This window comes from Pelmatolapia mariae, linkage group LG8 (assembly GCF_036321145.2).
Source record: "Pelmatolapia mariae isolate MD_Pm_ZW linkage group LG8, Pm_UMD_F_2, whole genome shotgun sequence".
NCBI classification, from domain to species: Eukaryota; Metazoa; Chordata; class Actinopteri; order Cichliformes; family Cichlidae; genus Pelmatolapia; species Pelmatolapia mariae.
The window spans coordinates 27545021-27568691 of record NC_086234.1 but is presented as its reverse complement, the minus strand read 5'-3'; the positions used below and the strand labels follow the sequence as shown (position 1 = coordinate 27568691).

At 39.7% G+C, this 23671-nt stretch overlaps 3 protein-coding genes across 10 annotated transcripts in view; 2 read left to right on the top strand and 1 right to left on the bottom strand.

Annotated features, from left to right (window-relative positions):
- Positions 1-7708, bottom strand: part of LOC134632872 (caskin-2-like) — a 51744-nt gene extending 44036 nt beyond the window's left edge. For all 5 annotated transcript variants that reach the window (XR_010094613.1, XM_063481721.1, XM_063481722.1 and 2 more), the window contains exons 1-2: positions 7617-7708; positions 4335-4790 (exon numbers count right to left, since the gene is read on the bottom strand). Coding sequence is in view for 4 of the 5 variants with exons in the window: in XM_063481721.1 (XP_063337791.1) it covers positions 4335-4428 (94 nt within the window). In the remaining variant the exon portion in view is untranslated. The remainder of the gene's footprint in view (positions 1-4334; positions 4791-7616) is intronic.
- Positions 7709-11066: 3358 nt separating this feature from the next.
- Positions 11067-14551, top strand: mettl9 (methyltransferase 9, His-X-His N1-histidine). Of its 4 annotated transcripts, none has more exons than XM_063482197.1 (6): positions 11067-11197; positions 11447-11540; positions 12557-12747; positions 12818-13027; positions 13144-13328; positions 13419-14551. In XM_063482197.1, exons 1-6 carry the CDS (start codon positions 11157-11159, stop codon positions 13643-13645), a joined length of 948 nt encoding a protein of 315 aa, XP_063338267.1. In that variant the 5' UTR covers positions 11067-11156; the 3' UTR covers positions 13646-14551. The 4 variants fall into 4 exon arrangements, with proteins under 4 accessions (XP_063338267.1, XP_063338268.1, XP_063338266.1 ...); XM_063482198.1 differs by having other exon boundaries at positions 11087-11197; positions 11385-11540; XM_063482199.1 differs by having other exon boundaries at positions 11112-11197; positions 11407-11540.
- Positions 14552-15820: 1269 nt separating this feature from the next.
- LOC134633322 (ER lumen protein-retaining receptor 2) lies at positions 15821-23554 on the top strand. Its single transcript, XM_063482195.1, has 5 exons — positions 15821-16086; positions 19590-19690; positions 19921-20079; positions 21179-21431; positions 22297-23554. Exons 1-5 carry the CDS (start codon positions 15996-15998, stop codon positions 22329-22331), a joined length of 639 nt encoding a protein of 212 aa, XP_063338265.1. The 5' UTR covers positions 15821-15995; the 3' UTR covers positions 22332-23554.
- Positions 23555-23671: the final 117 nt, after the last annotated feature.

Here is a 23671-nt window from a genome sequence, read left to right as displayed (position 1 = left end):
TGAGCTATCAGTATATTATATACACATCTAAAAGTGCATGCAATAGCACAGTATACTCTTTTGCCTTTGTGTTGCTGCTCTTTGCCCAACTATAACCTTGTATTTAGTACTTGTGACAAAAGGGTGGGCTGGACCAAAGGTCAAGATAAAAGCAAGCATGTGTTACAACGAAAGACATTATAATCATGAAGGCCTGTGAAGAACCTCTAGTAATAATTTCCAGGGTGAGGCAAGCAACACCCACATAAAAATGACTTTACGGGTCAAGCTGTGAATCTGAGTTGCTACCCACAGCCTACAGCCTTCTGTGTATCTATATACACTTTGCTTGCAACAGCTAAGCAAAAAGAAAACGGCTGTGGTAATTCCAGCTAAATTGACTGAGCACCTAACCTGAAGTCAGCAGATGGCTGATCGAGAGAAGAAACCTCCCTTCTCAGCTCATTGTCCATCAAGACAGCCACAGTGCCATCGCTAATCCCCTTCAGGACAAGCCCTCACTGGCAGAGGTCCCTAAACCCAGCACTGAGAGAGATAACGCTGAGAGTAATGCTCATATTCAGACTTTTAACATATTTGACAAATGTTTTGAGATGAATCTTTGAATTTAAAAAAATTGAATCTAGTTAAACCACTGACTGCACCCACTAATAAACAGTTATAGCAGTAGCTGAGGCTGAGAGGCTGGGACACACAGCTCACAGAGGCAATAAAGCTATTATAATATCCTTAGCAGCAGATTACTGTAATTTGTTTCAAAACAGCACTGCTTTTCAGTCGCAACTTACTTAAAAGACATGATGCTTGTTTTTAGCTTCAGTGTTATTTGCACAAGGTCATTATTACCTCTTATGTGTATTGCTAACTAACTCTGAAAAGATATGTAAACAACAGCTTTAAAGCAGGATTCAGGTTTCAGCAAGGTCTGTGTGGAGGGCGGGGTGTAACAGCATCACAATATGAAAAACTCCTCACTCAAACTGTTTAGACAACTGGCTGAGCTTATCATTCCCTAATAGCAGTGGGTGATATAGTCTCAAACTATGAGCGATATTCCAAGAACATTTGCAATAACAATATTTATGACGATACAGAGGGTGACTGAAGCACTAGCAAGGAGGGCACAGCATACCACTGATTGACATATGACCTGGTAACAAATACAAGGTTACCTCTGCATCTGGAGGCTGGAATGTCCGCGAGCAACTAGCTGTCAGCTTTAAAGTGATGCGCGACAAGCAAATTAATTCCAGTGTAGGCACAGCTTAAGTTGTACCTGTGTGCCCATTTTGGTTGCCAAACTCCTAAAGAATAACCAAAAGGAGAGAAGATGAAACATCCTCCTGCACTGTTACAAACTAAGCACTTATCTCTTTGCTGAAAAGCAGACAGTTTATCCATTCTCCCTGTTTTGTCTTTCACTGTATGTCAGGTGCTGTTGCGTTAGTTTGTGTACAAGCTGAGGCTCGTTTGATCTGTGCAAAGGGGAAAAAAATTACACTTGTTGCATCTTAGTTGTGGTCCATTATTTTGAAAACTGTAGTGTTTAGCCCCTTTGCTTTTAGACAGAAATCTGACTCCATTGAGGCGCCAGAGCTCATCACACCCACCCATCTGCGTTTCTACCAGATGTATCACAGTGTGTTTTGGAACAATCCCACGATCAGTTCTCTGCTTTGCATCCATTTCTTTTACAAAAGCATTTTTAAGCTGCAGGGAGAAGTAAAAGTGAGACACAGGAACAGCACAGCTCCTACTGTGTCTTACAGTCAGATGAAGGATGGAAAATAACAGTCTAAATATAAAGTAAAAATGTCCAACTATATCTCAGAATTGTTACATTTGGTAAAAACAATAATCTCATAATTTTAGAGGGAATTAATATGATTGTCAAAAAGATCACATTGTACCCAGTATTTAGATTTATTATAGAAGATGAAGAGAAGGACTTACAACAAACACTGCACCACAAAAGTCTATATTAGAGCATTAATATTATGGAGAGGAATATCTGTTATACTGTACTGGGTATGCAGTGTGACAAATTTAACCAATGGTAAATGAACAAGTTCCTTTATAGTGCCTTTCTACTCTATCTGAGAAATCAAAGCGCTTTACACAACTTGCCTCATACATCCATTCGCACAAGCACTTTTCTCTATGCTCTTCTATCTAACATTCACACACATTCATACTCAGATGGATGCATCAGAGAGCAACTTGGGGTTATTATCTTGCCCACAGATATTTGCCATGCAGACTGGAGCAGACAGGGATCGAACCACCAACCAGTTTGTAGGTGACCTGCTCTACCACCAAGGCTTCAGTCACCCAAGCAATTGTCAAACCTTTTGAAACTTCCAGCAGAAATGACCATTTTAATAAGGTTTATAGCAATATGTTTAAGTATTTTAGCATGAAACCTGAGTGCCTCTGATGATCCCCTGATTTTCTGTCCAGCACCAATGGCAACTATCTAATCTAGTATTATCATAGGGAGTTTCAAAGCAGGTCACTAAGAATTCAGATTGATTTGTTCATATCGATAAGCAGTTGTGTAAATGTTAGCTAATTCAGGTCAACATCAGAGAGCTCCCTGCTGCTCCAGGGATCTGTGTAGCTGCTGTCAGACAGTGGAGGCTCTGACAAAAATGACAAACAACTCCATCACTGATATTAAATTGTGAGTCCTGATCCCAGCAAACACAATTGTCAGTCCACTGGTGCAACAGATACACACTTTGTTGAACAGCAATATCATGCTCGTGCTCTTGTTGTGCTGGTGGAAAGCATAAAAGTGTGCAAATTCTCTCATCAGGTCTAGTACAGCCTGAAGTTTTACTTAGCACACAAGCAAATGAGTAATGAGAGTATTTTTTTTTTCACTACACAAAACCAGAGGATATGCTGCAAAGAATACACAACACTAATACATTTGCAAAACTTAAATATGCTTAAAAAAAAAGCATATACCAAATTAAATATTGCACATTAAAAAATACTGTTAACATGGATATAAAAAGGTAATTAATTTGATCAATTTAATTCTACTTTTTATATACTCAGATTTACACCTCTGTTAATATACATATTTCCATGCATTCATACATTTGTTTGTCTTCTTTATATATTTTTGTGTCCTTATATAGAGTACATTGCTTGTTGAACACTTATTCAGTATTTTAGCTAACACTTTACATATGTACAACTTCAGTTTGAAGTTTAATTTTTCTCAGGGTGGTATTTATACACATATATATAGCATCTAAAGATATAGCATCTAAAGATGGCATCACAGAATTTAACCATATACTAAATTGTCATAGAAATTTGCAGTTAAAATAAGTTAATTGCAGTTCATTTAAATACAACTGATTTCAGCATTGCAGGGTAGCTGCTTTGAAATGACTGGTTAACAGTTTAGCCTACATGGGCTGCTTGTATGTAACCATTTCATACTTCATAGCAAAAACAGAAAAATGTAAATGAACATCCACAGTTTTGTATTTTGCTCCAAAGCTGCATTTTCATAACAGATGCAGCACTTGCTACAGGCCACCCTCGCTGGTCGTTTATAAAACAGCAGAGAACATTACTCATTCACTTTCCCCTGCTGCATTGCCTCAGCCAGTCTAACAGTCGCTGGTTTTTCATGAACAGAAATACACACCAGCACAAAGACAGACAATATCACTTTTAATATTCTCTACAAAGCAATGCTCGCTGCCTGTGTAGTGTGGAAAGTGTATAACAGGCTTTTTCCTGACAGCCACAGCTTTGTTCCCAGCACTCGTCACTGAACAGCCAACCATCCTGATGAAAGCCCAGAGCAGATAACGCCATGAACAGAGGCAGCTTCAGCTTCACAGCCTGTTTGGCCTCTACTTTCCCCAGACGTGGATAAGGGAGAACCCTGTCATTTGAAACAATGCAACTATAAAGAGAGCTTGCTTGTCGGCCAATTCAAATCTAAGCAGATAAGACTCAAAGAAAGCCCCGTAAACCCCACAAAGCAAGAGGCAGGAGCTGCTGGGGTCTGCATTTAGGAGATTAGCTCGTGTTGTGCCGCAGTTTGAATGCACTTAGTTTCAAATTGTCCCCAAACTAAATGCCGGAGGGAGGGCCACGCTTTGTGGTCTGCTGCTGAACTTGATCCTGTGATTATCACAAAGAGACTCCACTTGGTTTAGTAAGCAACAACACTGATGGCAGGAACTCTGCCATTGCTATCTCAGTTGGATTTCACAGTGTAAACAATATATATTCCCAGGCCCTGAGCAAAGAACAAACACAATAGTCATACAAAAGCAATCCCCCACCCTTTCCATACTTACTGCTTTTGTTGCACTTGACTTTAGAGAGAAGCTTGTGAGCCAGCAGGAGATCTCCACTCTTCACGGCCACCAGCAGATCCTGTTCTTTTCCCATGATTACAGACCTAACCACAGACACATAAACTGATCGCAGGCAGCTGCCAAGGCTTTTTTTCTTGTCTTTTCAGCTACAGGTAGCTGCTAAATCCCAGCAATGAGGTGAGGCGGGTGAATGCAGGGCTGAGCAGCATCTCGAGGGAACAGCGCATCAGGTGAGGTGGCCGAGGACGTCTTCTTCCTCTTGTCACTAATGTTTATTTCCATTATCTCTGATCACTGTTTGGCTTCCTGATGATGACCTTGATTTGAAGTTACAGTAAGCTCTGTAGCAGTTTTACTTGCTCGCAGGACTGAGCGTAATGTTCACAGTCTGTTTTTGACAAACTGGAAGCAGCTGGAACCCAACCTGCCATGACACTGCCAAGTAGAAGTAAAGGAAAGAAAGAGCAGAATGAAATCACTTTGAGTTCACGGTAACTTTAAAAAAAAATACAGCCAGTGAAAAGAGCATTACCACACAGTCCAAAAAAATGCACCGTTTCATATTAAAAACGGTCAATTATCAACAGCTTTCTGACATTGTTCTGTAGAAATCATCAGCAGTTGGGCCTATTCCCCCAGCCAGTGACACTGAACCACTGAAGAAGAGGATGAGCAGACTCGTATCATGGATGTTTTATAACACAGATGTTTACGGTAGTGCCACAGAGTATGCATTACATCTAAACAGACTGTCAAAGTCAAGCAGTGTCTTCACCAGAGTTATATCCATGTTTTCGTTTTCCACCTATTATCTATTTCCATGTTGTAGATGCAGCATTCTGAGCAGAGAAGCCCAGACTTCTCTCTCCCCAGGTACCTGCTCCAGCTTCTATGGGGCCACGCTAGCTGAGAGACATAATCTTTTCCAGTCTAACCAGGTCTACCTCAGGGTCTCCTCCCAGTTCAACCTCAAGGTCTCCTCCCAGTTCAACATGCCTGAAACACCTTACCAAGCAAGGAGCCTAGGTCATGGGAGGGCTTGCTGTAGCTGGAGGCTGCTGTAGGTTTGTTACAGGCTTGTTGGAGATATAGGTCATTGTAGGTGGAGGGCTTGGCAAACCTTGTAGGGGGTGATGAACTCCACAGTAAACCAATCCAAGGCAAGGTGATGCATAGGAATCTTTTGAGTCATGCTTAAAGTTTTGCCTTTCATTACATGCGTGAATTAGGTAAAACTGGAAAACCACAGCTATTCACCCCAAACAGCCAGTAATACAAGGATGAGTAGAACAGCTAGCTGGAAACGAGTTAAAGCAACATATTTTCCCAATTTAGCATGAGAACCTACCAACACTTACTTTTCTCCAAGCCCTTTCCTCTCCTGTCTCTATAGCAATTCTGATCTGAATGATACAATCTGAGCTGCCCTCAAACAGCATCAGTAATATTGTCCTCCTTTTCCAACTGCTCATCACATCAAGAGAGAATTCATGGTCTCTGGGAAATCTAGCTGATGGATTTATTCCCCTCAGTTGAAATATTATTACTTGCGTGAAAATGGTCTTTGAAGACTATAAAAGTCCAGTGATGTGGCACAACAGATAAACATCAATGAAGACTAAAAAAAAAGCGCTAAAAATGCTCAGCTTATACAGGTACATCATGGTAAGCTAGTAAGTATTTTGTGAAACCGAATAAACAATGGCACCATTCTTTGATATCTTTTAATATAAAACAATTATCAAGCTCTAATTGAAGAGGTTGTCTAATTCAACAGGCAAATAAAATGCAATCCCTTCCAAGAAATCAATAAGTGAATTTTCAGTAGTTAAATACAGTCAAGAATAAGCAAGTGACTTAAACTTGACCCAGCATTTGTTTGTTTTCTTTGATCCAGGAAGCCAGGTCCCCCTGGAGTGTGCAACTAATCTCCAACTCTTCCCGTGCAGCAACATGGTCTCCGTTCACTGATAACATCCCCCTGACCTTTAAGAGGAAGCATCTTTTCAGTGAAGCAATGCCAGGCATTCTGCCAGCTTACGTTATTGGGAGAAAAAGTTGTGTTTTTCTCTCTGAGAAAAAGCAGCAGGCAGAGCCACTTCAGAACCAATTTGTTCAAAATCACAGATGTGTGGGTTAGCAAGTGCAGACTAGGGGGACACAAAGTGACCATACAATTGATCTCAGGGAAACATAGAGACAGCCTCCCTGGGTTTCTACACTTACCACTGAGGCAGATTAAACAGGGTTTTTCACAGAGTCAAACAGTGTCCAATTAGATTCTGTCTGTATGCAAAACAAAACAGTCTGAGTCCGGAGGAAGCTGTCTTGGATGAAATAATGCTCTGCAGGCACGATCTCCACCTAGTTCAGCTATTCTGCTGCAGACTTCTAGGTGATGATGCAGCAGGGTAGCCCAGCAATAGATGCCAATGCATGTTTAGTACTGACACATGGTTTAAAACTAGCCATGCACTTCTACAGGCAGCAAACAACTGCACAGCCCATCACTAACATGAGCAATGCAGAATGTAAACAAGAAAACCAAAATTGGCATGTTAGCCTAAAGTGGATAGAGAGCTTACTTCAGTAGGGTTACACTGTAAGTGATCGTGGATGACCAAAGTGATAAGTGACAAATCCTTGAGTTGCACTACACTGTACGAGAAATTCTTCAGTCTAATATACTACATGTATATGTTGTAGACCTAATTTTCTCTGCAATATTCAGCTCAATAGCAAGCAGACCAAACCTCTATTCTTCACTGGGACAATTTCATTTACATCCCACTGCAGCAAACGGACAAATGCAATATACAAAAAATTGAGAACTTTATGAAATCCAAACATCAGCAATAGCATCATATCAACATCACAAATCTATAACATCCTCTTCCACCACCGTGAAGCACAGATGGATGGAAAAAGCCCTGAAAGTTGGTGATTTATGAAAACAAGGTCCTTGCCGACCAGGGAAATTTACTGGAAAACGCCAATAGCTCGTTCAAAGTTATCGTACATTTTCAGCTATTTGCCTGTAAATGAAAAAACAGGATCATGCGACTTGTGAACGCATTTCATTGGGACTGCCGTCTGCTCTCATCGTTCAAATCTAGTTCGCCAAGTTACCAATCTCAACTATCAAGGTGTCCCAACTACCGTCCTTCCTACTATAATCCTGTCGTATTTCTATTAACCGAGTCCGTCTCTTTTTAGTCTGTTCATAATGAACAGGTTTAAAGAAGGGAAAAAGGTTCTCACCTGCTCAACTACGGCGGTGTAATAGGATAGCTCACAACCGAGCAAGAAGAGCGCTCAGGGTAGCGCGAGACGGACTTACAGTGTTAAGAGACCCGCGAACACTGACACAACTTCTGGTAGTAACTTTCAAAGTAAAGTTGCGCAACAAGTCTTGGATTCTTGCTTGTCAAACTTCCTTTGTTTTTTTGCTTGTTTTCAATATCAGATGGCACAGAGTTATGTTCGGACCGGAAAATTCAACGTCAGTTTCTGACGCCACTGAGCAATAACCCTTACATTGTCTGGCTTCCACTTTTATATGATTTTATTATGAAAGGAAAATTACACAACTCGATCTAGCGTCCTTCTTAGGTTTGGTTAACTTAACGGAGGTGAGTAACCAGCTTACTGTGTGACCATCATATTGAAACAAAAGTTATTTTTTATTAATAATTATGAAAAATAAATAGTATTACTATTATTACAAAGCAAAGTTCTCGCTATTAAGGAGCCATTTCCCCATTTATATACTTTAATTGCTTATTTTAGCCATAGTTGTTTTTGTTTGTTTTGTTGTTGTTTTTTTTGACGGATTTAAATTTGACTGTTTGTGTGATGGCAGTGTGAGTTAAATCCTCAGACCATTTTAGTCAGTATTAAGTAAGTCTTGTTAGAAGCTTATTTCCCTCAGTGGACCCTGCTGGTGAGAAGAGTGAGCGAGAGCTAGCAGAGCGGTGATGTAGTAGCGACATCTGCTGATGAAACACTGCTACTAACATTAACATCAAATCCAAGGCAGCGCGATTTTCTGTTACCTCGCGTTTAGTCTTGTATAGAAGTCCATTTCAGCCATTAAAAAGAAAAACCAAATCCAGAAATGTTAAAAACCAAAAAAGTTAGTCATGACTTATAGAAATTATCATGATTTGACTCGCATGTTAAAAGGATCAGCTAAAATGATCAGCGTTTTTTAAAAATAAAACTATCATTATGAAATCACAAAGGTAAATGGTAAGAGTTTTGAAAAACTGAAAAGACAATGAAGGTATGACAAATTGTTTAAAATTATGAGGGGAAAATCTAAGTGATGAGACAAAACATGCAGATGGCAAGACAGAATGCCAAATTGTGAGATGAAAAGAGGAGCTAGAAAGTTACAAAGGATAAGGTCAAAATAAGACGAGAAAAATTATCACATAAGAAGTCAAAGGCATCAAGTGGTCTTCGGACAACAGGTTCAGTCAACCACGCCCACTTTTTTGTCTGCTCATTAGCCTCCGGAAATAAATAGCTGTAGTCGGAGACTTTGAAATTCATTTACTTCTGTAGGTGCAGGTAACGCCTCATCTCTTCGCGCGCCGTCCAGGTATGTAACACATACTGAGTTTTCAAAGTCCGTGTAATTCCTTGGCATTCACTGCATATCTGTAGAAATGTCTCCCAGAGAGCCTGTTGGTTGCGTTTGTCCATGTCGAGGACAGGTGTGCACACTTCCCTTTCTGTTAATTTAAGTGTGACATTGTACTATACTTTAATGTTATATAGAGTATAGTCTTTAATAAAAATTAAAATATAATATTTTTTCACAACAAAGAAGGCTTCCACTGTTACTTCTCTTGGGTTCTAGTTACATTTTTATTTATAACAGTTTCGTTTTTATCTAAACGATATAAATGTAAATGAGTGACAGCTTCCAGCAGTTTTTAGCTTTGGAAAGGAGACATTTGAAGATCAAATTCAAAAAGGTTGCTTTTGAGCTTTGTATTTGAAAGCCCTGAGTGAATTCATCTGGGATATCTTTCACAAAGTCACTATTTGAACTATTCTTAGTGGAGTTTGTTTTTGTGTGCACGGCCTTGTTAGGATTATCATGCAGTATTCCCTTTGGGAAAGAAACAGACTAGAGATGAACAAACTCTTTATTTCCAAGGTCAGTCACTAGGAACCATGCAGACTGATTTGAGGAATGTGACTCCTCTTGCTGGCTGTTCTAACCATGCAAAGCATGAAAAAGTTCTCTTGAGCAGCATGGTGCAGTTGTGTTTCAATTATTTGAAACCTAAAGTAAGAAAAACTAATTCAAACAATGACTAGACAGACTTTCATACAGAATTCTGTGAGAAGCTTCTCTCAGCAAAACAAATGAAACTGTAAAGCTTCTCACAACTTTGAACCACTGCAGAAGAATAACGAACTGATGCTAAATGACCCAATTTTTTTTTTTTTTTTTTTTTACATCGTTAGCATTTTAGAGGTAATCTGGTGAAGAGTGTTTTCTTGCAGACATTTTTTGCACATATTTTATGAATTATGACATGATGCCCAAGTTGATTCAATCAGTTAATCAAAGTTTCTCCATGGCTGTCTGTTACCCACAGCAAGACTTCTCTTGTGTATTGTATATTGCTGAAACTCTAATAGGGTTTGAGAAGTCACAAGAGGGAACGTGAGACTCATTTTAGTTCAGTGGATGAATTGTTGGCATTAAAGTTCTAATTCTAAAAAATTAAATTGTCCCATATTGCTTTAGATTCTTTCAGTGCCCAATTTTGCTTTTGCAGTCTTATCTGAAACTGAGGCCTTGCAACATTGCATTGTCTTCATATTTCCTATAATCAGTGCCAACTAAAAAAGACAGCAATAGCCACTGTGTTGTTGTGCATTTGATTTTGATCCAGAAGTAACTGTATTTGGACAAAATTGTGTACTATTTAGATGCCTGTTAGCTTGGTTGGAAAATTCACATATTTGCTCATTGGTGCAAGTAATGGACAAAAATAATTTATTTTATTTCTTTTAGACCTTGCTAGATTTCTAGAGGAAACATTCCTAGAGTAGAACAGCCTTTATATCAGACCATAAACATGCTCCTGTTTATGGTTGGAGGGTGACTCTGTCAAAAGACTGCAGGATACCAGGAGTCTGTGGAAAACTGGCCCTGAGTTCCCTTGCTCTGACCTCTTTAAACATTCCCATTTGAGACTGGTTTCTACTTTCAGGCTGTTGAATAAAATGCAGTGTATTTTCACATTTCTAGTCCTATAGTGCAGAAGCATATCCAGGGTTTGTTCATTGGTCAGCCATTTGTTAGCAAGTGAGCATGCTCTTGTTTCTTGGTCAGATCAAACCTTCCATCATGCCTGGTTGCACAATGCCAAGATTACAGCGAGCACTCGCTCAAAGCTTAAAAACTGAACTTCACTAAAAGGTGATGTCATGTAGCGACCTCAATCTTTAAAATATTCACTTACAATAAGCCGTGGTTTGGGGAGGAAACGACTGGAAAACTTTTACATATTGCAGGAAATGATTCACGGGCGCTTTAAATAATTGCTGAGTTTTAAATAATGAGGTGATGGGTGCTGGAAACCGGTTTTTAGGTTTGGCACGTCTAATGGACACGCCTAAGCATAGGGTGGCGGTAAAGCGCGCATAAGCGGTTTAAACTCCTCCAATAAAGCCAAAAGAAGACAAAGCATTGACTTTTTGTTGTCATATTGGGCAGAGACCCTACAGATGGCACTGAATTGAATGTAATAAGCTGACAGTGGGATTAAGTACATGGTAACAGGCCTTGTTGAATCCTCCGCTTGCCCCCGCAGGTTAGTTTGCCGTCGTGTAACCGGACACATGCCTCTGCGTGTTGCTTTGCAAGTGGCCGCTGTTCGAATCTTTAACACAATCTAATATTAACCACGGCACTCTGGCCACTTTGCCTCTTCTCTCTCCTACTCTCGGTTTCTGTCATCTCTTCTGCTCAAGACTTTATTCATTATGTGTCCTCTGCAGCTGAGGACGTTGCTTTTTGTAGGGTGGGTCGTAGGTTACGTCGCCTTTCTGCTCTCAATCAGGAGGATGTGGACCGGGAAGTACATCCGAAATCCGGTTGTCCGCTCTCTCCTGGTGAACATGCTGAGCGACCTGGATACGATAGACGTTACAAAGGTAGGTTACCTGCGAATGGTCCTTGTCGCGACTGCGGGGGTTCTGTAAAGTAACCCTAACGAGGCTTTGTGAAATACTGAAAAGTTGGAATCAATTGTGCAGATGTTGGCCTAAAAAGTGATCGTTTGCCAAAGTGATTTCCGGCATTTGCCCAAAAATTATTGCCCGTATTTAAGCTGCTATTGACTTGTTGATCTATAATATGTGAAAAGGATGTCAAAGAAGTTTCTCGTGGGTATGAGAGGGTAATTTTGAGCCACGAACTACATTCCTGTCATAATGTAGACACATGTGCTTTTTTGGCAAAGTGACTTTTATATATAGCGCTTATGTATCGGCTCAAAAGTGTCACTGACATCAAAAATGTCTGTTTTTGTTTTGTAAAGGGAGATCTGGCTATTTCAACACATACAACAGTTTTATAAAATATGAACTGCATTGATTTCAAATGTAGGTACACTAACACAGTCATAAATATACTTGCAAAACGGGTCATTTCTTCATTTTATATACAACTTCTTCATAAATCTTATGCCCAGCATATTTACCAGTATAGGCAAATGTATAACCCTTAAAAATATACATAGAAACATCAGAAATCACTTGGTCATCGATGGATGACTTGCAAGTGTTGTGCAATTATAAATGGGGCGAATAATATGGGTGTGGTGCTTGAAAGGAAAAAAACTGGCTGTAGATGATATTCTTACTGTAATGAACAATGTGCTTCAGAACATTCTGTATTCCTTCATTTAACATGCACAGGGCCTCCACTTACTGCAGATCTTGCAAATAAAATGTAGTGTAACACTACTTGAACAACAATATCTCCAGCAAATCAGCCCAAAGCAAGGTTAGCATGTTCACTCAGCAGAGTTGGTGTTGAATGAGAACTCAGAATGTGTATGACGGTGACTTATCCTCAATGCTCACTTGATTGTATTCAGCAACTGTATGTTTTCTGTACTTTTCAGCTGTGCCTTATTATTTCATATTTTCTCTAAAAACTTGTTTAGTGGTACAGGTGCAATCCTGACCAACTGGAAGAATCACTGCGACCACTGTTTATCCAAAACCAGCTGGATGTGGACACCAGGGCTTTTGTGGAACAGAGTGAAGAGAAGTCTACCTATCTCTTCACCCAAGTCTATTATTCTCTCGTCTCAACTATCCTCAGCCCGCTGGTATCACGTACCTCCATTAATGGGTGAGTTCTTTACACACTAGTCTTCCTTTCACCTGTAGTCCATTTTTGCCTGACTTGCGCTCCCTCTTAGGTTTCTGGGTCGCGGCTCTATGTTCGTGTTTTCCAAGAACCAGTTCCAGCAGCTGCTGCGGATCGAGCCAGACTGGGTGGCTGACAGGCTATTGGACCTCGGCGCGGGGGATGGTGGCGTTACAAAGGTGATGGCACCACATTTCACAGAGGTCTATGTAACTGAAGTGTCATTGACCATGAAAAGGCGTCTCCGCAAGAAGAAATTCAAGTAAGAGTGTGGGATTTTTGTTTTGTTAAACTAAATGAAAGTTCTGGGTGATCTTGGATGACCTCTTGTAACTAACTGAATGCTTATTTCTCCTGCTAAACTCCTGTTGATATCAGACTGCTGGGGATAGATGCGTGGCAGGAGACAGGCTTTAAGTATGACGTGATCAGCTGTTTGAACCTTCTCGACCGCTGCGACGATCCCCTGCATCTCCTGAAGGACATCCGACAATCACTGGTTCCAGGGACAGGAAGACTCATCGTGGCTGCTGTGATTCCTTTCCAACCTTGGCTAGAAATCGGTCAGTTGAAAATAAATGCTGCTTGTATGTTATGCTCAGTAACTATTTTCTGTCCAGATAAAGCAACCTCTTTTTGTCTCTCTTCCCCAGGAGGGAGATGGGAGCGTCCCAGGGAATACATAAAAATTCAAGGCAAGACTTGGGAGGAGCAAGTAAACAGTCTTACAAATGAGGTTTTCCGAAAGGTGGGGTTTGAGGTGGAGTCCTTCACCCGATTGCCATATCTCTGCGAAGGGGACATAGCAAGAGATTACTACCTTCTTGATGATGCAGTTTTTGTTCTAAAGTCCTCAGATGATCAAGTGGCTGCTCCATGAGTACTAAAAGCAGAGTATGTAGTTATATTTTCATGAGCATTCTTGAATCGCAGTGTTTGACTTTTTTAGAAGTGGCGAGTTGGGTGTGAAGCTCAGGTAACAGTTTCAATGTTCACCAGCTATCTTGTTTAGTGAGACCTCTACCCAAAAATCTGGAAGGCATTTGGCCTATAAGAAAATGCCACTAATGGACTCTGATGTCATAACTCTTACACAACCAACAAAACATGAGATTTTTTTTTTTTTTGTCTGTTATCTGTGCTCACTGGAAGTATCATTCTGTATTGATGCAGAGGACCCTCTTGAGATGGTGTTAACTGGACCCTTATTTTTCCCAACAAATTTTCTACCCAATATCAGACAGTGAAGATGGTGCTAGTGAAAGCAAGGCATTTAAACACCCATTTTGTAGCCAGTTCATTATAATTTTACAATAACTTGAAGCAGAACTTTTCAAATGCCCCTTTTTAAAGTGAGCCCATGGAACTCCAGCTTCAATGACCACAAAAAGAATATTGTAGACTGTTCAAAGCTAGTTTTTTCTTTCTTTTTTTTCATGAAAACAGATTCTTAAAGCTTTATCCTTTGACTTTGACAATAACATCTAAATCTTTAATCCTTGATATAAAATACCTGTTGGTGCTAGTAGATGTAACTATGATATAAATGGAAAAGGCCTTAGTTACCACATTGACTTGTAAACTACTGGTTTTACTATTCCAAGCAATGCTGTAGCAGCAAGCCCTGCATTTATGGCTGTTTATGAATTAAACTTTGTCTCTCAATGTTATGGTCTGAATCTATGCTGCTCAAATGATGGTGCAGAATGAATTTTTTTTGGGGGGGAAATGTGCCACACGTAATGCAGTCTAAGTGTTTGTTCTAAATAAAATACACCTTTGAGCATTTCTTGGCTTCATTTTATTTTTGTCATGCTGCAGTGTGAAGTTCCTGTAAGATAATATTTGCCTCAAAGAAATTTGACAATCTGTACCTTCAACAAATTCAATACTAGTGTATCCCAAGTCTAGTCTTCTGTGAGAACTATAAAATGTATGCACTGTTTCCAAACAGCAGATTCAAACTTAGTCCAGCTATCAGAATATCCCCATACTCTTAATAGAGCTCTGTGGGGTTTTTTTTTTTATTTTATTTTTTTTTTATTTATTTGCTCTTGTGGTCTCAAAGGTTTTATACATATATCGAAGATTGGCAAGTAGGCATTACTTGACTATTTTAAGGATTCTTTGATTTGATCTATATTTAAGAAATGCATTTCTGCTCTTACTTGTTACCAGACTGCAACGTACTGCTTGCCATTTAGTCTCATTCATGTTGTACCTGTTTAGAGGGTTAGTCAGGGTTTGCAAGATGGAGCAGCAAAAGCACAATGAGCATATGGGGTCATATAATGGGGTGTTTATGTTTCACTAACAAAAGTTTTGGGGGACTTGGCAAGGACTGCCTAAAGCTGGTACGTGAGTATGGGCAGATGACTGATTACAGGAACCACCTGAGAGTCAACCTCTGCAGACAAAACAGGATTGCCTCTAAAAAATCTGCAAATAAGCTCTTCAGTTTCTGGAATTAAATGTTTGGAGAGAACTTACTCCCAAATTGTGTAAATGTAGTTATACAGTCATCTCAATATGTATAAAGATACTTATTCTGTGTCGTAGCAATATGTAGAGTTAAATTCTGTTTCATAAGGAGAATTTAACTACACATCAGAATCATCTTTATTTGGGCAAATTTGTGCAAACAAGGAATTTGACTCCAGTAGGTATAGCCAATAAATATGAGAAGATTAGAAAAAGAAAAATACAAGTTACAGAAAATTTTAAACTATGCAAAATATAACAAATTACAACTAGGCTATAAATAGGATGAACATAGTACCACCTGAATGAAACTGGATAGTCCTTAAAGTAAAATTTAACTCCACGTATTTACACGTGTCTTAGTAAAGGATAGACACTGATTTCCTGGTTCGTTCCCTTGACCATTGCAACTGGGAAAAGGGAAACTTGTATTTACTTTCTTTTTTCGTAGAACTTCAAGGCAACGTTTCCTCCAGCATAGTTTATGCAAATTACCAATCGCTCTGTCCTGATTGGCTGGGACCAAGAGCGTTTCCCGTCTTGCATTGGATACTGCGGTCTTGGCCACGTCCCCAAGCCACGTCGCGCTTGACTCGCCATTTTCCCATCTTCTGGACCCAGAAACCGTTTATTCTAACATCACAGTGTCATTCAGCGCTGTCGAATAAGAAAAATAACCGTTGCCGGAGACAGACAGAGTTCTTCAGAGAATCTAGAATCGGCCTGCTACTTGCCGCGTTCCTGCAAACATGAATATTTTCAGGCTAACCGGCGACCTCTCCCACTTAGCAGCTATCATCATCCTGCTGCTAAAAATATGGAAAACCAGGTCTTGTGCCGGTGAGTAGCCAAAGTCTTTAACTTAAGAGTTTAAACGAGCCTTAGTAGGCACAGCATGTGTCTTCTCGTGTAATTAGCAGTTTGAGGAGAAGTGAAAGCTGTCCACCGTGGAACTTATCTGTAGTTAGTTGGAACTCATTAGCCAGCTTTTGGCTAATGTTAGCTAGCTGGCTAGTAGTCCTGTCCATTTCAGCGGTATGTTTTGTCATCAAGTAATGACAACCACTCCCGCGGCTGTCACTGTGCCTTTTAAGAATAGGACCCTGAAACTTGTTATGTGGTTCTGTCATCAGTTGTGCTACTAGCTTGTCTTGACAGTCCATTGGGCCCCAAACTAGCGTTAGATGGGGGACCTGAGGGCCACAGTACTTGATAGTTTGGTTTCGTCATTTCACCTGATTGACACTAAGCTAGTTCCACGTTTCAGCCTTACTGTTCCTGTGACTTGCTTTACTACAGCCTGGTATGACCTCTCTGACGTGGCAGCATCGAGTGCTCCCGAGTCTGCACATGCAAAGTCGGTGACTGGGTGAATGTTTTTGCTTGCAAGTCCAGCAGGTCTTTGAGGGAAAAGTAAATTGCTGCATTCTGTGAAACTTTGTTTTTCCTGTTATTGCTGTGGCCAAAGGTTAGGTTGCTATCACTGCAAGGGAGCCAGTCCCAGATTAAACCACACACTGGTGTGTGAGAGTGTAAAGGGGAACAAAACGAATAATTGACTTTGAAGTGCTAACAAGGTTTGGATCACCTGGTGTCCTTAGAGGACTGTTGAATTCATTAATGGGTCACAAACAGTTTAATTTGATTACAAGTTGAGCAAGCAAGTAAAGCAGTTGCATAATAGCCTGTGTTTTTTAATGTAGAGAAGTGCAAGTAAACCATTGCATGTAATTGACTTTTATTAACAGATCATGAACAGCAAGCAATGCATTTTTTTAAAGTGCACACTCTAACATAAAGTCTTATTGCATGTGTCTTGATGCATGCTCAATCATCCAGGTAAAAAAATCCCAAAAAATCAATTCTGTTCATCTGGTGCTAGTTTCGGTCAATATGCAAATATAGTGTTTGTAAGGTCGGGGAAACCTGCAGTCAGCTGAGACTGAAGAAGTCACTTGGATGAGTGACAAAACGTTTCTCCCACTGAAAACACTACGTTTAGATGAACAGAATCAACTTTTTGGTATTGCGTGCAATGTTCCCTCTAAGCTGCGCACGTGCGCAATTGCGCACTGCTGGCACGGTCTATGCGCACAGAAAATCTGCGTTGCGCAAAACAAAAAATACAACCTAAATTGAAATTAAAATTAATACTTTAACAATTCTGTTTTGCAGTGTTAGTCAGTAAGTGACTGGCTGCTCCCATATGGGATTAGAACGATGCCACCTTATCCCATAGTTCAGCCAATAATGCGTATATACGCAGCCAATCAACGTCGTTGACAGGCTATGACAGCGTCCTTATGTGCTGACACCGGTGTTTTAGCTAGCAAAGCGGCGTGGCTAATGTGGAGTGAAGCCACGTTAATGACAACGTGTACAACCATTGGAGATGTGAGCAGGACAGACGGAACAACTGATGGGAAAAGTGTGGACTTTATACCAGTTTTTAAATTGTGTTGATAGGCCACGTAAAACCAGAGTTATGATAAAAATATCTGCAATGTTTGGTTTTCTTCCTGAATACTATCGTTGTTTATATTTACTGCGGGAAGAAACGGTAAAAACGGCGTTTTATAAGAAAAAAGGCTCGAAAGCGCTCTCCGCCTGTGAGCAAAAACAAACCCCACCCCCCTCTGCCTTTCCTATTCGTCCAAAAAAGTACCATGTCGACCAATCAAAAAATGATATGGCAACGTGGCATTTAGTTGTTAAGAAACGGGGAAAGTTTTAGGAGTGACGGCGGTGTTTTGAGATGTGAGAGATTTGAGAAGTTTAGCGCAAATCTTGTGTAGTTAGTGTGTAGTGTAGTCAATAGTTTTGTTGTGTGTGTCAGAACAATGAGGGGACTGCTGAATGTTACAGGTGTTACAGGAGTGATACATCTCCTGTTGTCAGGCCTGCAGGTATCAGGCTGTTGTTCTTCTTTATCTCATAGTGGACAGAAATTATTTTTTGGAGTGGCACAAATAATTTGTGTGGCATCAAATTTAATGCAGAACACCTGATTGTTCTGTAAATAGTTTGAAATGTTTATTCAAAAAAACGCATTGGCTGCATTTTTAGGTAAGCAGCTCCAAAAAACTTTGTTGTTTGCAAAACTCAGTTACTTTTTTGAAGAAGTAACTATATAATTAATTGCCCAACATTGGTCATTATATACTGTATTTTGCAGACAGAGTTACAGGACTCTCTCCCAGACCACAGACTCATAATACAAGTCAGAGCTTTATAAAAAAAAAAAAAAGAAGAAAGTTTTGTTTTCGAAATTGGAGTTCAAGTTATTTTTACTTCCAATAGTGTTAACATACTACACAGGCCATGAACAAGATTTTTTTATTTTATTTTATTGTAAGTGGGCTAAAGCAGTTAATTAAAAGTAGTCTGGCATAAATGTAAATGCTGTAATTTGATTATTTTAATAAACCATGTAACTTAGATGGATTTGATGCTGGCGTGACCACAGTGCACACGTCTGATGTCGCTCACAGTGGTCCAAGGGATCGCTCAGGGAGTTTGTGTGTTCGCTCAGACACATGAAAAATTAGAGGGAACATTGATTGCGTGTGTTTTTCAATTCATGTTGAATCTATAATTCACATGAGTTGTCTGTGTGTAGACCAGATTGGACATTTGGTGGACTAGTTCTGCCCCCCCAGACATCCCTGCCTTAGGCTTATTTGTTCCTGCAAATCAAAGTACTTCTGAGTGATCGCCTTTATCCTTTTCCATCCTAATGGGAGTGGTTGCTTTAACAATACTTAACACAAGAAGCAGAAATAAATTGAAATGACTCACAAACAGTGGACCAGTAAAGGTGATAAAACTTTCAAATGAAACTTGATAAAGGAGCCATAATTGAATAAAACAATACATGAATATCAGGAAGTACAAAACCTCAGATAACTACACAAGTTTTTAGTTTAGTTTTAAACAATTATGTTGTTGGAGCACACTTACTGGGAGTAGCAGAACATACAACGTTAGATTGTTCCAAGCAGCTTCACAATTTGTGTTTCCAAGGGGGAATACCCTGGTGGCTTTTTCCAGAGCTCCAATTATGCACAACTTCAAAAACGAGCATTTAAAGTTTAAAATCAACTCACTGGAAGATTTCTGTTATTAGTGAGTAATAGTAGTGCAGCTATTTGAGCATGAATGAGGTGAAAAAGCTCTTGGCCTTTATAGTATTAGATGATTTAAAAAAAACAGGTTTTGTCACTTGGCAACATACCAGATACTTGTTCCAATTATATAATATCCTATGCTCCTATACTAACTATATAATAGGGAGTAAAACGTTATAATGTTAAGTTTAAAATACTTTGTGCTGTCTTTCACAGGTATTTCGGGAAAGAGTCAGATCTTGTTTGCCTTGGTGTTCACCACTCGATACCTTGACCTGCTCACATCGTTCATCTCTCTCTACAACACCACCATGAAGGTAAGATCCTGCCCCCTTCTCATCATCACATCCTGCAGCATTTTCCATCCAAGCAATGAACACAGTGTGGGCGTAACCAGTACACCAGGCCCAACATGACAGTGTTTGCTAAACGACACAGCTGCCAAATAATTTGTGGTAGGCTGTACGAGGTGTCCATGCTGCACAACTGCAAGTACCTCAGGCCATTAGGTCACGAGAGTCTTAATGCTTTCCCATTTATATTTCAGATCATCTACATCGGATGTTCATACGCCACTGTGTACCTGATCTACATGAAGTTCAAGGCAACTTATGATGGAAACCATGACACGTTCAGAGTGGAGTTCCTGGTCGTCCCTGTTGGTGGCCTGGCTTTCCTGGTTAACCATGACTTCTCTCCTCTGGAGGTCAGACATTCAAACACACAGCCAGGGCTGCTCTATGATAAAATAAAATTCATGACTATATTGTTAAATCTTGAAATGACTGTTATTAGACACAACTACTCAAAGACTCCAAAAAAGAATAGATAATGTAAAAAAAGAAGAAGCGAGGAGAAATTGGTATGCAAGTTATGGAAGACAAAAGAGGGCTGTCATCTAGATTGATTCCTACTATGACAGGCTCTCTGCAGCACCTATAAGCTTCTGTGTTGTCATAGTGCCATAGATGGTAGTGTCGAACTATTAAAAAAAACACACAGCAGGTATGGGAATCCTCATGTGCTGAACAGCAACATGGTGCTTCAAGTTTCCATCATTGTGGTGGAGCTCTGTTTAAAACGTCTCAAAGGCAGCCGTGTTGGGTGCTGTTTATGGCTTGGAAAGTTTCTTGGCTTTAATTTAGCGTTCAGAGTTAATGACATATTTCATAACTGGAAACAAATGTGCACTTTTCTACCTGATGTGGGTCGCTGTATGCTGCATTACCATCATTCACTAGGCTACGTTTTTTGCATCTTATACCACGGACATGGAGGAAACAGAGTATGCCTCCTTCAAAGCCTAGATCACATGCATTATCTGTGACTGACATGTAGCCCAACTTGGGTTCAAACAAAGTTGTTTTCAAAATCTTTGGAAGAGAAAATCGTAACTGAAACCAAAGTCTGAGGAATCACCCAGCACTTCATTCTATAGAGGGAACAGGATGCACATACATGTTAAACTCAGACGTGAGACAGCTGCCATGCAGCATGCATGCACCAGTGCAGACTTAATATGAAAAAAGGGTTATGTTTCAGTTTGATTTCTTTTACTGTGCTTCTGTCTGGTTTGTTTACATGTGCATGTTTTCTTTTTTCATGTATTTGCAACACACTGACTTGCAGAGATGACGATCTCTGTGAGCTTGATTTTCAGTCCAGGAAAATCACTTTAACATTCGCCCAAGTACTCACAGTTATATACCCGCCATTCAACGCTGGCAAACATGATAAAATCTTTGTATGTAAATTCAAAACACACATCACTGCTGACACTCTGCCATCCATTTCCTCCACCTCAGATCCTGTGGACATTTTCTATCTACTTGGAGTCAGTGGCCATACTACCTCAGCTCTTCATGATCAGCAAGACGGGAGAAGCTGAGACCATCACCACCCACTACCTGTTCTTCCTGGGTCTGTACAGAGCTCTCTACCTCATCAACTGGATATGGAGGTTCTACTTTGAGGGCTTCTTTGATATGATTGCCATCGTTGCTGGAGTGGTGCAGACCATCCTCTACTGCGACTTCTTCTATTTGTATGTAACAAAAGGTGAGTGCTGCTGCATTTTTCATTTCATTTTTTTAATTAAATATATATTTGTTCAAGCCAAAGTTGAAAATTTCTTTAATGGTAGCAGTGCAGATATGTTGTAATTTGTTTCAAGGACAAAGCAAACATGAGCACAAGATTAGATTTTCCAATCTGAACATTTTGTTTTTACTGTGTGTAGTGTTTTGTTTTTTTCTTTGTTTTTTTTTTTTTTCATGATTTGCAATCCTAAACTTTTAAGGTTTGTCCATAAATTGATGTCATTGAGTTCATAACTGTCTTGTTTACAAAAGAGTATCAGCAAGAGATGCATTGTCATATCAACTACTGTATCACTATAATGAAAAATTCAGAAACACCCTCGATCCTTCATCATTTATTGAGTTTCTAATATGAGTTTAAGACGACTTCCTTTTTCTTTTCTCACTGGTGACATCACAAACAACACAACCAATGCAGTGGCCATAAACCAGGCTTTACACTCATGTTTCAGAGCACACTGGGCAGTACATATAGTCACTCCACCATCTTGTGGTAGAAACTGGTGTTACAAATTACATCAAAATCATAGGTCGACTTCAGCTGATGTCTCTTAAACACAGTGCATAGACATTTGGATATAAATAGCAGTGGCTTCTTCACATCCCTTTAATTGCTTTAAATAATTCAGGTATAATAAGTTCCCTTTAACTACACTGATGTTAAAACAAATGTTGATGAAATAAAGTTTTCATACAAGTTTTGGTGTTCAAGTCTCAGGCAGCAAAAACACTAAACTGAAAAAATCAATCCATCAGTGTGTCTTCTTGTGATGAATGCTCCCTGTCTAATATGTTTAACATAAATCTGTCCTGTCTGGTTTCAGTACTGAAAGGAAAGAAGCTGAGTCTGCCAGCCTAAGTGCCAAAGAAGAGTGTTTTGGCAGACTCAAATCGGGCGATTGGAGGGGACGAGGAGGGGCAGCAGACACCTCTGACAGCCCCGTTCCCCCAATATCAGCAGTCACTTCCTCCTCTTCCCCTCCCACCAGTGTAAGATGCCTGAGACAGAGACCTAGCGGGAGCCACTGGCTGATCCAGAATCAGTGGAATTGGAACACCTTCAGCAGCTGCTCCTTGGCCTGCAGATTTCTGTTTGATGCATCTTGCCTTAACTTTTTTTATTACTCTGTATAACGGAAGGAAAAAAAAAAAAAGCGAGAAATGTTTTCTACATAAAAATGTGTACTCTGGAGATTCGACACATCGATGAAGCTCGGGAGATAAAATTGCCTGTGATTTGGCACTGTATGATATAGAAGCAGACTTCTTGTGGTGGGATATTATTGAGCATTTTTAATAGTATTTGCAATCAAAATAAAATCTTTGTTCTTGTTTTTTTTTTTTTTTTCTAAATCTGACTGAGGAGGCTTGTATTGAATCCCATAACTTTGATTCTGCCGTTCTGTTTTTGGCCAGTATGCATTCCCATTTGTAATGACTGCTGCTCATGCCTTTTGGTGGAAAAAAAATAGTAGTAGATGCCATAAATTGTTCTTTTTCAAAATCAAAGCAACTCTGAAGGTAACTTTAGAATATATTTTGGTTCAAATGCTGTCAGAAATGATGGGCATTAGATCCTCAGTGTATTCTCCATCGCCATATGAAGCACGGTCCATATTAGGAGTAAACATAAACGAAAACAAACGTGTGAAGAAAGTCAGTGAACTCGCTGTTAATTGCTTTCGTTTAAGGTGACCGATGCCACCTGTAATTATACATCATTCATTTCAGATGGTTCCTTTTATATGTTTGAGATGCATAAACTCACTGGTTATGTGCTGTGTGTGAAATCCCACTGCAGAGGTCTTTTTTTTCTTTTAGCTGCAAATGTATTTATTTTTTAATCTTCCTGCTGGTTTCCAATAAACAGTCTGTAGAAAGTTCTACCTGTTGTGCATAATTTGAACCTAAGAAAGGAATCTCCCTATTGGATTTGGAAAGAGACTGCGGCAGTATCCTATGAAGTTATATTGGTTTCTGATAGAGTTTTCATGCTCATCATTCTGAAGTTCTCTTTTTCATTTCTCACCAGAGTTCTTGCATGATATTACCACCACTAATAAAAGCTTTGTGGGAAACATTTGTCTTAGTACTGTGATTCCACTCAAGTTTTGCTCCTATGACGTTACACATGACGGTCACATTTATTACTTTTTTTTATCCGCTGATGCAGAAAGTCTAATAAGCTCATCACATTTT

What these genes read in the sequence shown, in the direction of transcription:
- mettl9 (XM_063482196.1), top strand. Translation starts at nt 11,370, where the DNA reads ATGTGTCCTCTGCAGCTGAGGACGTTGCTTTTTGTAGGGTGGGTCGTA. An exon ending in TCACGTACCTCCATTAATGG is followed by an intron (nt 12,748 to 12,817) that starts GTGAGTTCTTTA and finishes GCTCCCTCTTAG; the next exon opens with GTTTCTGGGTCGCGGCTCTA. An exon ending in CTCCGCAAGAAGAAATTCAA is followed by an intron (nt 13,028 to 13,143) that starts GTAAGAGTGTGG and finishes TGTTGATATCAG; the next exon opens with ACTGCTGGGGATAGATGCGT.
- LOC134633322 (XM_063482195.1), top strand. Translation starts at nt 15,996, where the DNA reads ATGAATATTTTCAGGCTAACCGGCGACCTCTCCCACTTAGCAGCTATC. An exon ending in GAAAACCAGGTCTTGTGCCG is followed by an intron (nt 16,087 to 19,589) that starts GTGAGTAGCCAA and finishes TGTCTTTCACAG; the next exon opens with GTATTTCGGGAAAGAGTCAG. An exon ending in TCTACAACACCACCATGAAG is followed by an intron (nt 19,691 to 19,920) that starts GTAAGATCCTGC and finishes TTTATATTTCAG; the next exon opens with ATCATCTACATCGGATGTTC.